Below are 15,253 nucleotides of genomic sequence, written 5' to 3' on the forward strand. Positions count from 1 at the left end.
CCTGCTTCTTCCTCTCAGCTCATTTGCTGAAGGCTTCTTCTGAATGAGCAGGAGAGGGAAGCGCTTGCAAACAAGGACACGGAGACACCTTAGGAAGCAGTGTGTGTTCCACACTTGTTGGACTGCAAGTCTGCAGAATGCAGGTGTAAAATAAATAGAAACACAAGTCTGAAACAGAAAAACAAATGGAACTTTTTGGAGAAGCAAATATTAATCTTTGTAATACCTTAAAGTATTAAAAGTGTGTCTACTTGTCTCCCCCTTAGACTGCAAACAGTCAATGAGGGAAGAGGAGGGGACAGTAACTATGAACAGGAGAGGAGCTATCAAGCAAGCCAAAATCCACTACATCAAAAATCATGAATTTATTGCTACCTTCTTTGGACAACCTACATTTTGCTCTGTCTGCAAAGACTTTGTATGGTAAGAAGGAAACACTAAGCTTCCCCCACCCCCAAGGGCCAAATAACTGCAAAATTCACTTCGGGTATATTGAGACAAAAAATGACATGTAAATTCATGTGTTGGGAAACAGAAACTACATATTTACTAAGAGCATTGTTATACCTAGGAACTATAGTTGTCTCCTTCACATTGAAAAATAGAACTTGAACATTTTTGCCACTGAAATAATTGGCAAAAATTCCATCAGCATCAAGTGAAATCTGGCCCATGATCAACAGCAGCTCTTTCACAAGAGAATGAGATGGGTGGATCTGAGAAAATAATGCTCAAACTTTGAGATGTGAAGTGGCTGGTAGCAGAGTAAAGACCCATAGAGAGCAAGAAGCTGGATCCCTTTCATAATAAAAGGCAGTTATTGTAAGTCAGATTAGGAGAGCGTCCTATGTGATTGAAACCTTGTCTTTTCTGGGTTTCCCTTCTAATTTGCTGGTCTATCAAAACACACTACCTTATCTTCTGAACCTTGCTTTCCTAAGACAGAGGATTCTGAATAGCAGAATTTAGACCAGTTTATTAATTGGAACAAATATTCCCATAGACAAAGGATCAATTGGTTGACGTGGTTAAAATAAACAAACCACCTTTTATTCCAGCAAACGTATGGTTTTGATTTCCTTCTTTATCATTTATTTTTTCAGGGGACTCAACAAGCAGGGATACAAATGTAGGCGTAAGTTGATTATACCTTTTTCTTGTACTACTTTCCACATGAATCTGTAGATCTAATAGTTACTGTTGAAAAATCTTCTGTAAATATGCACGGCACAGTGCATCATCACCACAGGTAGTAGTAGATGTTAAACATCAGTTTTGCACAATAACCTAAGGCTGTCTAATTATGATTCCTACCCGAGTTTTTAGTATCAAGATTTAGGCTTGGCTATTGTTCTCATAAGCGTGTAATGCTGTTGCAAAGTTGCATTCATTTATGACAGCAGTTTTTGTGACACCTTTTCTAAAATGAATTAAAACTATCGAGGGGTTTTACAGCTGAATTGAAAAGCACTATTGACTTAGTATAGATCTCTGTGCATTACTCCAAACAGCGGGAGAGATATCAAAGGGTAAAACTCAAAAGCATAATATTGTCTTTCTGTTATCAAATCCTGTGGCATTGCCTGTGGAGGCAGATTTAGTTTAGAAATAGAGGTTATGATAAAAGAAAATGGGGGGAATCAGCTTAAAAAAGATCATAATCTTGATTGATAGAAAAGAAAGGTTTTGGTATATAGTATGCTGGAAAGGAGTGTGTTTTTTCACATTATGCTATGAAATGCGAACACCTCATCCCATGAATTTATTATCTGAAGGAATCCTTTTTTTTTTCCTTGTGCATGTCTTGAAGAATGCAATGCTGCTATTCATAAGAAATGTATTGATAAAATCATTGGGAGGTGTACTGGTACTGCAGCCAACAGCAGGGACACAATGGTAAGAGCTGGAACAATATAGTCAGAGTGTAATTATGTAATTAAACACTCCTGAATTAACATAACCTTGTATACAAATGGCCAAGTCCATTTGGGAGGTTCTTGGCTGTTCAGCCCAAGGTACTGTCTTCTCTTGAAGATTGCATGTAACGTAATGTGTAGTGGATGAAACTTTAACACAAGAAAAGTAGTTAAAAGCCCTGCAAGGGGGTGGGTAATATTAGATGGGCAGATTCTTTCCCTGCTAGATGAGGGATGTTAAAACTGGGATATTCAAGATAAAATTGTTGTAGCTTTGTAATATCCAAGCTGTTTTCTCGAAGAAGCTAGTCCTGTTTTGGGTAAAGTGCCTCACCCCTCTCCCTGTCCTCAGTTTCAAAAGGAACGTTTCAACATTGACATGCCTCATCGCTTCAAAGTTTACAACTACATGAGCCCTACCTTCTGTGACCACTGCGGCAGCCTGCTCTGGGGCCTGGTCAAACAAGGACTCAAATGCGAAGGTACGGAGGAGGAGGGAGGGCAGCTGGGACCCCTCCATGCTTTTCCAGTGTAGTCTCTCCCCCGCCGCCCCCCACTAGAGATTAGCTATTGCTACACACTGCATTTCTATACGTGTTATATAGAACGGGATTCATTTCATCCATGTGTGGTTGAAAAAGCTTTTCGACTAGAGAGAGACAAATGGGCACTTGGCTCATGTGACAGCTCAGCCAAAGTGAGCTTCTAATGCAGTCAGAAAACATGCTGTGGAGGTGTGATCTTGAGTATAATCAAAATTACTACTTCAGGAATAGCTGAAATTTGGTGCATCTGACTCAAGGTAGTGCCTAAAAGTGTAAAGTGTTTACTGTAAGTACCATTTTTAGAATTCTCCCACAAAAGGCAAGATGATCTTTATTTAACAGATTTTGAGAATAATGATGATATTGGCGTTTTCTTCCTTTTGAACAATTTTTGTAGCCTTCATTGAGTTAAAGATTAAAACTGCAATTTTATTAATAATGATAGATCCGTGTCCAGTCTGGTCTCATAACAAGGTTTCTGAACTGCACAAAGAAACAGCCTTTTTTGTTGTAACGTTGGACAGTATTTTCCTCATGCTTGTATAACGGTCCTTACATTTCTTTTAGAATGTGGGATGAATGTGCATCATAAATGCCAGAAGAAGGTGGCAAACTTATGTGGAATAAACCAGAAGTTGCTAGCTGAAGCTTTAAATCAAGTTAGCCAGGTATGCTTTATTGCCATTTGTCAGGTAATGAGTTGTTTTCAGAGTATTTTGGGGTTTTTACTTAATTTTTTCCATATCACTTTTATGGGGAACTAAGTTTGGAACAGAGGAAATGCAAACAGCTTTCTCTTTTTAATTTGACCCGTAAAGAGACTAATAAAGATGTCAATAGCCTGAAGTTGAAATTGGGGGGGAGGGGGAATCCCACCTAACAAAGAATTTTTAAAAAGGTGTGTGGTTTCCTGAAATCCAGGAACTTCTGTGGTGCCAAGGTTATTCTCTCCCTTTCTGTTTAATTGTTTAAACAGTGGTATCATAATGCTGAAGTCTGTTTTTCCATGCTTCAACTTTAGAATTCCACTTGAATGCTAAAATTAAATAAATAAGGAGAAATATACCAGATATTATCAATTTTTATTAATCTGATATATATTATCTGATATATGTGTATAACACACACATAGAGAAAACTCCTCTGGAATTAACACTGGCCCCATAGTTTACGTTGTTCATCTCCTGCTGCGGCATGGCTGTCTCTTGTGGTTGACTTCTGAGTTGCAAATAAAGATTCAGACACAAGCTCTGAAATAAAACAGGAAAATATATCACAAAAGCCAACAGTATTTCCTCTGACCTGAGTGTTCCTAAGCTTTCACAGGATACTTACTTTGAAAACAGGGAGAGCTGTTGTGCCAGCTCTTTCATGACACAGAAAAGCTCGATCTTTTCATTACTGAAATTTGATCTTGGGGATCTTCCGTATGTAAAATTTGTTCCCTGTGCTAAAGACGGATGTCACACATAGATATGACTTCAGCATATCCAGTATGACAGTGATTCCCATCTCCTGTTTCAAATGAACATATATCTAAGGGGCCATTTTCCCACAGTTTAAATTCTTCCCACTGTGGATTCAAACCATTATACCTTTAATAATTTTGCAATGAACAATACAACGTAGACTGTTCAGGAATTTCAATGACTTATTTTCTTGCAGTGAAGAAAGTGAAGCAATTGGTTGATCTGAAGCTGTAAAGAATGTGGCTAAATAGTCTATGAACATACTTCTTGAGAAAAGATATGTACTAGGAGTTAATAATTAAAAAGAAAAGTTTATACTGCCATCATGTTACATTTAACAGCTATTGTTATAAGTATGTCTAAAGTAATAGTGCAAATATAATTTCAAATATTCCCCTCCTCAGAAATCTACACGAAGGTCCGATTCTGGATCTGTAGAAAGTGTTGGTATTTATCAAGATTTTGATAAGAAACCTAGAGCTCCAGGAGGAGATACAACAGGTGAGAAAAGCTAGTGTTTTAATTTAGCCTTTTACCTACCAGACTACCCAAAATAACAATTTAAGTAGTTATTCCTTCTTGCCTTATGTTAGACAATTTTTTTTTAATAAGCACTGTTTAAAAAAAAAAAGCATGTATTTCTTTTTACCTTCTTCTCCTGGACACAAAAATGCTTACATAACTTTTGACAAATACCTGTAGTTTTTAGTCCACGAGCACATCCACCTTTCTGCAAAATGCTTGCTTTGCTCGCTGCAGCACAGTTCTCCATGGTGGAACTGGAGGATGCCTTGCTAACCAGCCACACGTGTACAACACGCTTCCCTCCCTCCTGTAACTGAAATGTCACGCACGTTGTTAATCATCTTGTTTTGTTCACAAACTATTAGAAACCAATGACAAGTGCTGTCTATTTTAGGATGTAAGTAGCCAAAATGCTGCTTGAGATTGAATAGCTGAAATAGTTTAAGTAGTACCTGGAGTCCTATCAGAGTAAGGTGTTTTTTTTTTTTTTTTTTTTTTACTATTGCTAAGGAGTTCTAGCATTGTATAAGGCTTATTTTCATAACTGCTAACCTATGATAATTTATGCAAAAATAAATGCAACAGTAGAAGGTAACTTTCTACCAGATGGAAATCACCAGGCTCGGTAAGAGATAATGGGTGGTTTGGGAGTGGTACAGGATTTTATTTATTCATCCCTACATTGAGCTAATGCTGTTGAAATGCTCAGTAAGAAAGTTATTTTGATATTACTTACCATATTTGTTCTGGTTTGTCAGAACAGAGAAAAACAACTCTTGCAAAGGTGGTTTGGTTTAATACTAAGTCAGGGTGCAGCCACTCTGATTCCTCCCTGGGTTATTGCAGATGCTGGGCAGCTTATGGGGCATACATGGTAACATCTCATGTTTATCATCAGTGCCTTGTTAGTGACCCAGAAGATCTATGTAGCGGAGGTAAAAAAAAAAAAAAGTACAGTTATTTAGGATATAATCAGGCTTAACCTGTATGATCATGCTTCTTGGCCAGCATTGGACATAAATCAGATCTTTTTACAGCCTCTCTGCTTAGGCTGAGGGACTAGCCTGTTCTGTTAACAGAAGAAAAATAATTTGTTTACAAGCAAAACTTGTAAACTATGTTTTTCTCCAAGTTCTGCTCTGTATCTTAATCATAAGGGGGAAGTTAGGGCCTTTGACTTTTATAATGCCTAAGTATTGCTTAAACCCAGCATTAGAAACAATTACAGATTCAATTCAAATCCAACACTACCAAGTATGCTTGCGGAATTTAAACAACTTTGTTATAAACTACAGGAGTTGACCCTCATGTTTAGATTTGCCAGTATTCCAGCAGCAGATGCATTGACATAGCATGTCAGTACTTAATTCCTAGCGGGGGATCTGAGTCATGCAGTATTTCTGCATACATTGAACTTTAAACTCCCTGTTTCAATTAGCAGATAACAGCGAGTACGATAAACTCTGGGAGGGAAGCACAGCCAGGACAGCGTCACGAATTGCAATCAGGAGAAAATTCAACATAGACAGCTTTGTCTTCCATAAAGTACTAGGGAAAGGAAGTTTTGGAAAGGTATGTAACAAACTTACGGAGCTTAAGGTGACTGCCTTGTTTGATCTCTGCAACGTGATGGGCTATTTCCACTAACCAGAAAGGTGTTTCTTACTACTACAGCTGCTCGGGTAGATAATCTTTTAACAGAATTGAATATAGCCATCTTTGTCAAAGACACTAGGAATTAATCGCCTGAATCTTGTCTAAACTCAAAAGTGATTCATAATGCACAAGTTTTTCAATTATTTAGTATCGAGGCAGAAGCATTGCCCTTTATGCACCACAGTGCAAAAGGATGTTTTATGTTCCTACACCCTGTATAGAAACAAACAGCCTCATAATGCTCCAGTGCGATGGCAGGGGAAGATGTGGGAGAGCAGCATGACCTCCACAGATTCTGTCCACTGTTGTCTCTGAAACTACAGCTCTAATGAAGGAACAGGCTTTACATGTCTTCTGTTTATACACTCACAAGACATCATTGACAGAAAAACTGCCCTGGAAGCTGCTGTGCCTGTGTTACATGGTCCTTGAGCCACATCTCCTCATCTCTATGCCCAGCAACTTCACCTTCCCAAATCTCACTCATCTTTCCCATTTAAGTGCTTTTTAATTGTCATTGCACCTGCTATAAACACCTTTGACTTTCCCTTACTGATACCATCAGCAACAGTCTTTCTTTCCTACACGTGCTGTAATCTCATCTTTTATTTTTGTAGGTTCTGCTTGCTGAGCTGAAAGGGAAGAACGAATTCTTTGCTATCAAAGCTCTGAAAAAAGATGTGGTGCTAATTGATGATGATGTGGAATGTACCATGGTGGAAAAGCGGGTCCTCGCACTTGCATGGGAAAATCCATTTCTCACGCATCTTTACTGCACGTTTCAGACAAAGGTAGGAAAAAGCCCAATGGCAACAGCAACACAACAGATTTAGCTTTTTAATGGATGCTGTTACCAACAGTCAAGTGAAAGTAACTTAGTGATGCAAGAATTAAATTTTCTTTTCTTGTGCTCTGTGCAATAGTTCACAGGCCTTGTGGAAACTAAATAATGAGTATGACCCCCACATACGTTGATGAGAACAGAACGAGATCAGACAAACATCTGTGCAATCTGGAATAAGAGGCAGTTTAATTTAAATCCTTGATCTTAGCTTTACCCTCAGTGAGGGGAAAAAAGATGACTGTCTCAGGTAGAAGTCAGTTAAGTCTATTTAAATGTATATTTTTACTAAGTCTAGAAATCCACAGAATACAAGATCAGCTATTTAGCTTTACAATACAAGACCAGGCTACTCAAATCTGTAGGAGCCTCATACAGTCTTAGGGGTGCATGAAATAGAGAAATACTTCAGGAGAGGAGGAAAGTGGCTGCTTGGTCCCCAAGTAGCCGCGTCGCTACTTCACATGCGGTTGCAATAGCATCAGTAATTTTTCCATTCTCTGGTTATTTGCAAACAGGATCATCTGTTCTTCGTTATGGAGTTCCTGAATGGAGGAGACCTGATGTTCCACATACAAGACAAGGGGCGTTTTGATCTCTACAGAGCAACGTAAGTCCACACCCCTTCAGTCCCTATCTCCATGAATGATATTCGTCTCTGTCGTTTTTGCTGCTTCTAGTTCTGCACCACTTACCTGCAGTCTTTCACTCAAGGTTCAGTGGCAGACGATTGAAAATTTATTTCTAGACACTGGTTTGATACAATGAAGCAGCTCACTTAATGATGTGTGGAGTTAGGTTTTCTGAAATTACGTAGCAGTGCGATGTTTTACTTTAAGGGATGCTTGTACCTAGAGATGCTAGGTGAATTGCAATATAAGCCAGCACTGAAAAGCAAAAGGTACAGTTTCAGTGTCCTTTAGGACAGTATTTTGATGGAAAAATTGGAAAACAGCACGGGGAGAAAAAAAACAACCAAAACTTATACTATTTACTAGTATTGCTAAGTTGACATGATAGTACCCTTATGGGTCACGGCAAGCTCTATTCCCACTCTCCCCGGCAAAAATCTGGACAAAGCCCCTCCAGCTTACCTGCATTTCAGCAAACATCTGTGCATCTGGCAGCCTCTCCTGGCATCCTCTGTACCTATTTGAAGTTTTTGGGTCAACGTTCATTCTGCTGTACAGAAGTGGAAATAGTTTTGTATTTGTTTAATTAAAAAAAAAAAACCACCACCAAACTTTTAATATATTTCCGGGGGTAGAGAAAAGCATTCTTTTTTTTTTCCCCTTCATATCCTCTGGATTATCACATCCTTTTTGAGAAGAGTGCCCCTGAAGCAATGCTACTTTTCAGTCTGTCTGCTGCAACTGGGCAGCTGCCGAAGGAGGTCCATTTCTAACTTAGCCATTAGTGCCCAGTCTCTCTCTAAAGCAACCCTGTGAGTATTGAGCTCCCAGTAGCCATCTTTCAAAAGGCATGTGCATATCTCTGTAAATATATCCAAAGACTATTAAAAAGTAGAAAAGGGACAATGTTCCCTTAATGGAAGTGGAATGAAGCATTAAGGCAAGTTGCTGTCCCCTCTGCTGTTTGGCATTAGATAACACAGATGTGTGGTGAAGGGATTAACTTGAAGATTACAGCATGCAGCTACATAAATACAGGTATATTAGTATTTAAAGAAGCATACAATACTTCTCACTCCATGAAGATCTTTTGGCCAGCTGCATTGACTATGTTTTAACTGAGCAAGACAGATTAAAAGATGTTTTTGTCTTTTCAGGTTTTATGGAGCTGAAATTTTATGTGGGCTACAGTTTCTTCACAGCAAAGGCATTATTTATAGGTGAGTACCAACTAGCTCCAGTGTGGGACCTGTGAATTGTCTTAGCACTTCATGCATCTCTGAATTACTGATTGATGTAACAAGTAAAAGCTGTCTGTCAGAGATCTGATGTTATTCCAAGGACATTAACATGCCTGAGATGAATCTATATCTGTCTGTCTTTTCCTCAGCAACCAGAATGATGGAACGTTACTTATGTTACACAAAAGAGGTTTTGTTTCACTTATTTTTAAACACTGCCTTCAGATCACAAGTCTATTTCGTTTGGAGGCAAGGGAGAGGGATCCTTGAGGCTATTGATTCCTACTGGCCTTGTGAAGACCACTCAGGTGAAAGTCATCTGCTTTTGCCTTCCCTTGAAACCACAATATTGATGCTTCTGCCTCACCAGGTTGAAATGTCAGGGGCCAGTTCCTGAGCAGCTGCTTCTTACTGTAAATACCCACACTACAAGAGATCAGAAGTTTATTTTAATGTAGTTTTTCTCTCAATTTCCTTTCTCCAGCCTTTTCACCCCACCCCCAGCTTCAGAGCACCATTTGGTAACTACTTGCTCAGGTAGCTCTTACCTCTGTAACGAACAGGTACAAAGAATAACAGCCGTGTGCTTGAGAGCAAGTTACACAAGGCCTTAGGTGAATGTGCGCCAAAACATCTGGTATTGTCCATCTCCCTTATAGAAACAGGAAGCATCTGTTGGAACATCCATCCTTTAAAGCAATTTTCTGAAGTTAGAGGCTGGTAAAGAAGTGTTTGTAAAGAGGATGAACATTACAGGAATCCCCCTTGGTGAAAAAAGATGATTCTTACAAGCCTACCTGCCTCTCCAAGAGGACAGCCGTTACCCAGGAAGGTACTTAATGTACCCAACTGTATTCCCATTGCCTCCTGCAGGTTTTTATACCGGAAAGGCTCAGCCTCCAGGATATGTTGGCATGAAATCGTTCCATCCCAGATTTTCTAGAGCATTTTTAGGCTTGCTGTTAAATTTCCCTATGTTAAATTAGAATGTTCCTGGAATATTTCATAGTATGAAATATTTTCAGAGAAACAGTACCATTTCCCAACAAGACACCAGCAAAACCAAAGGCACTTCTTTTTCCCTGTCTCACACAGGATGTTTACCAGTATAATCACAGAACCTGACTGAAGCAGTTTTAGGTAGGTGCTGCATGTGAGTTCACATCCATACAAAAGATTTTAGAACTTGTAGCTAGGTAAGTGCAGTGCCTTAAGTTACAATGAGTTTTCCCCGTCTCAAATATATTCAATTTACTCAGGTGAACAGCAGCTGATGTCCAAACATGGAAGGATTTATGGTGCGTTGCGTTAGATCAGGGACTCTTGGTTCGAGCTGCAGCTTGCTGTCTGAGCAGTGTAAGTAGCTGATACCGGGAACTTAAGTTACCAGGAGAAAAGACTGCCCTGTTCTCATGTAAAATTATCTGCTCTATTCAAGTCTGTCTTGGTAGCAGAAGGGCTGTTCAGTTTCTCTTCAGCCTGCCCTCCTTGGTATGTGCTTCTGCAGCCAGATGGACAAAAAATGCATCACAAAGGGAGGGAATGTAGCTTTTGGAAAATGCTGTTAAAAAGCTCTTATTCTTGATTGAATAGTGTTATTCTGAAAAAAGACATGAATAGGACACTTCACAGACCGTGGCCACAACACATGAACGCCCTTGTGCTGTAACTAGGAACAAGTCACAGGTAGTATAAATATCGGGCAGGCTTCAAACATTCATGCTCCTGCCAAACATTCTAGGAATCCAACAATCCTTCTTTTGAGCTACGGAGTTGGTGTAGCACCATGTCAGCTGGTGGGGCATTAACTCATGCCTCCTTCCAGAAGCACTGGGTGTGCTTTTCCACCTGAAAGCAAATGTCGAGGATTATAAGGTCACACACCATATATACACCTCAGCCTCTTACTTACTCTGACAAGGGAGAATTCTTCCTTTCTCCCTACCGCCTTCGAAGTACAAAAATACTGTTTTGTATGTATTGTGTTGACGGATGATGATTTTCTTGAAAAGCCTCTTTGTATGATGTAGGGTAGGTGTTTATCAGTGAAGAAACTGCATGCATCTGAATACAAAAATGACTCATTGGTCCTTAAAACGTAACTCTTTTTTTAAACACTTTTTGCAGAGACCTAAAACTGGACAATGTGATGCTTGATAAAGAAGGCCACATCAAAATAGCCGATTTTGGAATGTGCAAAGAAAATGTTGTTGGCGAGAACAAAGCAAGCACTTTCTGCGGGACCCCAGACTACATTGCTCCGGAGGTCAGTATGTCACTGCCACATACCGCTGGGATGGATTTAAGACACTGATGTTAGAATGGCCATTGTGATTAATCATCCCTTTGTAGACTAATAGTTCAGAAATGTAAAAGTCTAATTAGCACAGAAAAAAAACATTAAATCTGAGTTCTCTGTAGATAGTACTTGAGACTTGCAAATATTCTATAGCTGCAAGTTTAAAAAAAACACGTTTTTGGAATGCTAAAATGTTCAGTTTTTGAAGAGCTAGTTTTCCCTTATGCCTTACAGCTAGCATACACACGGGGCTCCCGCAAAATCAATCTATGCGCACTGCAGATGGTGAACAGACTTGTGCCCATGCAAACAACCAAAATACAAAGCAAAAGCAGCTTCGAAGGGGAATCTCACTAAGTTAAATTCCCTGCATTCGTAGTTGTTTTTTTTAAATCTGATTTGCCAAGTAGTCCAAATAAGGTAGGTAGCTGTTAAAGCTATAAATGATGTCAAAGTCTGTTTGAGTAGTGATCGACTTTTCATTGCTACTTGCTTCTCCCTTCATCTTGTAAAGAATCTAGAGAAGATGTTTTCCAAGTAGATGGTTATTTAAAGTTAACGGAGAAAACTTCTGAATTGAGAGCAAAGACCTGTCCACCTTTTCACAAACAGCAGCCAAGGATAAAACTACAGATGTGCATCCGTGTCAACAATTTGTCAAATAGCTGGATTTTTCCCCCAAAAAAATATCCTAGTTATTAAAGATTCTCTCTTAAAACCCCTCTTCTGTTTTTTGGTATATATTGCTGCCTTTTACTAATTACTTGTATTTCTTCCTCCGCACTTCTGTGGAACAAGATCCTGCAAGGTTTGCGGTACACATTCTCTGTGGACTGGTGGTCATTTGGGGTCCTGCTGTATGAGATGCTTATCGGACAATCCCCTTTCCACGGGGATGATGAAGATGAATTGTTTGAGTCAATCCGAGTGGACATCCCTCACTACCCACGCTGGATTACCAAGGAATCAAAAGATATATTAGAAAAGGTGGGAGTGATGATCAACGAATGGGTCATTGGTACTGTCTTTGTCCAGGGAGGGACAAATCTAGGCTTTTAAAAGGAGCTGTTTATCAGCAAGCAAATTACTTTTACAAATGGAAAGCCAGGTCAGCTTACTTACTAACGCTCTGTTTACTGTAAGCAACTTTTGTTCGTTTAGCAGTATACCCATTATTCTTCCAGTGCCACCTACCTTTTGAGCAGACGTAAGGCTTTATCTTCTCTTGCAGCTATTTGAAAGGGATCCAACAAGACGACTTGGGGTCACTGGGAATATCAGAGACCATCCTTTCTTCAAAACCATCAACTGGACGGCGCTAGAGAAGAGGGAGGTAGACCCTCCTTTCAGGCCAAAAGTGGTACGGGGGTTATTCTTTATTCTGTAGCAGTATTGCACATGTCAGCCTAGGGGTAAGGGGCGATTTCTCTAACTTGCTCAAACTATCCTACTGCAAGTTTCTCCTCACATTTTATAAATGAGATCGTTATGTATCTCAAACCCCATTGTTCTTGGATGGTTCGGTTATAAAAAGGTGCACTATATTCATCTGACTGTCCTGAAATCTTCCTATCAATCAAGACTGTCTTCCTATACTCTCTCAGGAGCTTCTTTACTAATATAATCTCCAGGAAAATCAACTGATAGTTCTGATATCCATTCTCCTTGATGTTAGAAAGGTTGATAGTTTCTTGCATTTTTCTCTTCTGTAATGCCACATGGGAGAAGGACCAATAAGTTGAGGCTACTGAGTTGGTATCTGCCTGCAGGCATTCTGTACAAGCATTAAATACGTGCTGTTTCAAACTCATCCGAGAGCCTCCAAGTGGGCAAAAAGATGCATTCTCTATACTACTGGACTTAGAACTATTTGTAACACACATGCTGATGTTACCTGAAAAAACATCTAAAGAACAGGCAGCGCGTTACTTACAGTCTGTAGCACCATGGGATGCTGCTGCTTCATCTCACCCCGTTAAAAATCCAAACCAGTTTTCCTCCACCCTGTACTGGTACAGGTAAAAGGATCTGGAGGTAACCCAGTCTCTTTAAAATGTACTTACATCCTCGATGGAGGAGAGCTGTCCCATTCAAGAACAGAAGGCTTCATGTTGCACGTTCCCATAGAAATGGGAACTCTGGAAGCGTAAGGATCCTACGAACAGTAACCTTTGGAGGTTCAGAGTGTAAAACATGGTCTTTAGTAACGTGACTTTTTGTGAAACATGCACAAACATTTTATCCAGGCACAAAGCAGCTGCAATAGGGCATCACTTTTTTTCTCTGAACAAGTACAGGCTGTAAAATGCTTTCAGGAAGTCAAAAGTTTTGGTTAATGGCAAGAAATGTTGGGCTTACATTTAAGGGCTGCGTTGCTTTTGTCAACAGAGAATCTTTGGGCAATTCTATGAAACATTATCACAAATCCAGGTGGTTCTTCTCCAAAGGGACCTGATGCTGTTTGTTCTCAACTAACAATAAGCAATTGCCCAGTTGTAATCTTACAGTGTTGTTAAAATAGGCAAAAAGGACATTTTTCTCTAAAGGGGGGGGGGAGGGAGGGAGGGAGCTCAAGAAGGAACTTCCTAACCTTTTGTATTTAAGCAATTTGTTCTGGAAGAAATCACACAGTTTGCCTCAAACTATCTTCCCTCTCTGTTTAACACAGAAGTCAGCAAGCGACTACAACAACTTTGACAGAGAATTTCTGAGTGAGAAGCCAAAATTGTCTTACAGTGACAAAAACCTGATCGAGTCCATGGATCAGTCTGCATTTGATGGATTTTCTTTCATTAACCCTAAATTTGAACAGATCTTAGACAAGTAAGTCTCTGAACAGTCGGACTTTAAAGCAGGGTTAAACATTATAAACCGAAAACTCCCAAGTGCTGTGTTACGCGTTCCAACGATGTTGTCAATACTTCAGAATAATACACAGTAGTGTGATTAATTATGTCCAACTGCTGATTTATTGGCAGTGGTTTTTTATGCATGCTTGGGTTTAAGGTATGTGAATCACGTGCATTATTTTCTCTATTTGGGAAAATGTAAATTCTGTTTGGTACTTGAATGTAGTTATGTTTGTTATATATATATGCTGTATATTTTGCTCGAGAGAAGACATCGGGGAACAGAAGATGTCTTTTTAAAAAGTGTTTGAGCCCTTGGTTCTTTTATTTGTCTTCAATTAAAAGAAAGAAAGTTACATTAAACTTTCATTCATGGCTTTATGATTTTTTTTTCCATTTAATTATACAATTTCCAGTTTAATTATACAATTAAACTCCAGTTGTCTTTAAACTACCATAAAAAAAATAATAATTTGTAAGCCCTGATCACTTACAAAAATAACACAAATATTTTAGGCAAATTAACCAAAAAAATGAAGACTTAGGCAAAAGCAGAGATTAATCGTGTAACACTCGGTGCTGCTCTAACTACTCTTCTGTAAAGCCTGTCTCCGACTCAGAGCAGTCAGTGCCAAGCAGAGTCAGGCTGCAGTGATGGTTCTAAGACAGTGAGGGCCAAGCGCCCCGCAGCAGCCCCAGCGTACTGCCGGGGAGCACGAGCTTCTGCTGTTAACCGCCACTTCCTATTAGCAGAAATAAGCGGTATGATCCCAGCAGCTTACCGGGAGAAGATCATCAGGTAAGGACCGCGTGGAGCGTTACTACCGCTTGCCTGGTCTGCCAGGGAAGAAGCACCTTGTTTAACTGCCAAGCACAAAATCTTTCTTCCTGTTTTATTGGCTTGTTTTTAATACAGCAGCTGTGGCTCCTTCTACTTGCTGTAAAAAGGGCACAAAACTAGGTCCTGCTTTGTTGCAACACCTACGTCTGAATTTTGATTTTTAACTATTAACGAGAAAGAAAAACTAATGTAATTACTGCAAAGCTCTTTCCAAAACTCTTCTCCCTGCAGTCAGCTCGTAAAATACAGAATGAAGCCAGGTCCCTTGCTTCTCAAAAGCTTTCTGCATCTTGTTACACTATTGCAAATGAGTTCATTTTCTCAGGCACTGAGCACATGGAAAAAAAGTACTGGCGAGTATCAGCTTCTCCAACAGTTAGTGATACAATGCTACAGAGCTCTCAGGAGCACCCTGTAGATTCTGGGTAGATTCAGACTG

General features: G+C 39.6%; 1 protein-coding gene across 2 annotated transcripts in view; it reads left to right on the forward strand.

The window, feature by feature from the left end:
• PRKCD (protein kinase C, delta) overlaps positions 1-13,951 on the forward strand; it is a 29,943-nt gene extending 15,992 nt beyond the window's left edge. Inside the window, exons 4-17 of one of the 2 annotated variants that reach the window (XM_009321810.1) lie at positions 267-423; positions 1,104-1,135; positions 1,811-1,896; positions 2,269-2,398; positions 3,029-3,129; positions 4,335-4,431; positions 5,894-6,027; positions 6,729-6,902; positions 7,471-7,562; positions 8,742-8,804; positions 10,953-11,091; positions 11,923-12,111; positions 12,356-12,484; positions 13,793-13,951. In XM_009321810.1, the coding sequence (XP_009320085.1) occupies positions 267-423; positions 1,104-1,135; positions 1,811-1,896; positions 2,269-2,398; positions 3,029-3,129; positions 4,335-4,431; positions 5,894-6,027; positions 6,729-6,902; positions 7,471-7,562; positions 8,742-8,804; positions 10,953-11,091; positions 11,923-12,111; positions 12,356-12,484; positions 13,793-13,951 (1,682 nt within the window). The remainder of the gene's footprint in view (positions 1-266; positions 424-1,103; positions 1,136-1,810; positions 1,897-2,268; positions 2,399-3,028; positions 3,130-4,334; positions 4,432-5,893; positions 6,028-6,728; positions 6,903-7,470; positions 7,563-8,741; positions 8,805-10,952; positions 11,092-11,922; positions 12,112-12,355; positions 12,485-13,792) is intronic. The other variant, XM_009321811.1, reaches the window with a different exon arrangement.
• Positions 13,952-15,253: the final 1,302 nt, after the last annotated feature.

This window comes from Pygoscelis adeliae, unplaced genomic scaffold, assembly GCF_000699105.1.
Source record: "Pygoscelis adeliae isolate BGI_AS28 unplaced genomic scaffold, ASM69910v1 Scaffold94, whole genome shotgun sequence".
Classification (NCBI taxonomy): Eukaryota; Metazoa; Chordata; class Aves; order Sphenisciformes; family Spheniscidae; genus Pygoscelis; species Pygoscelis adeliae.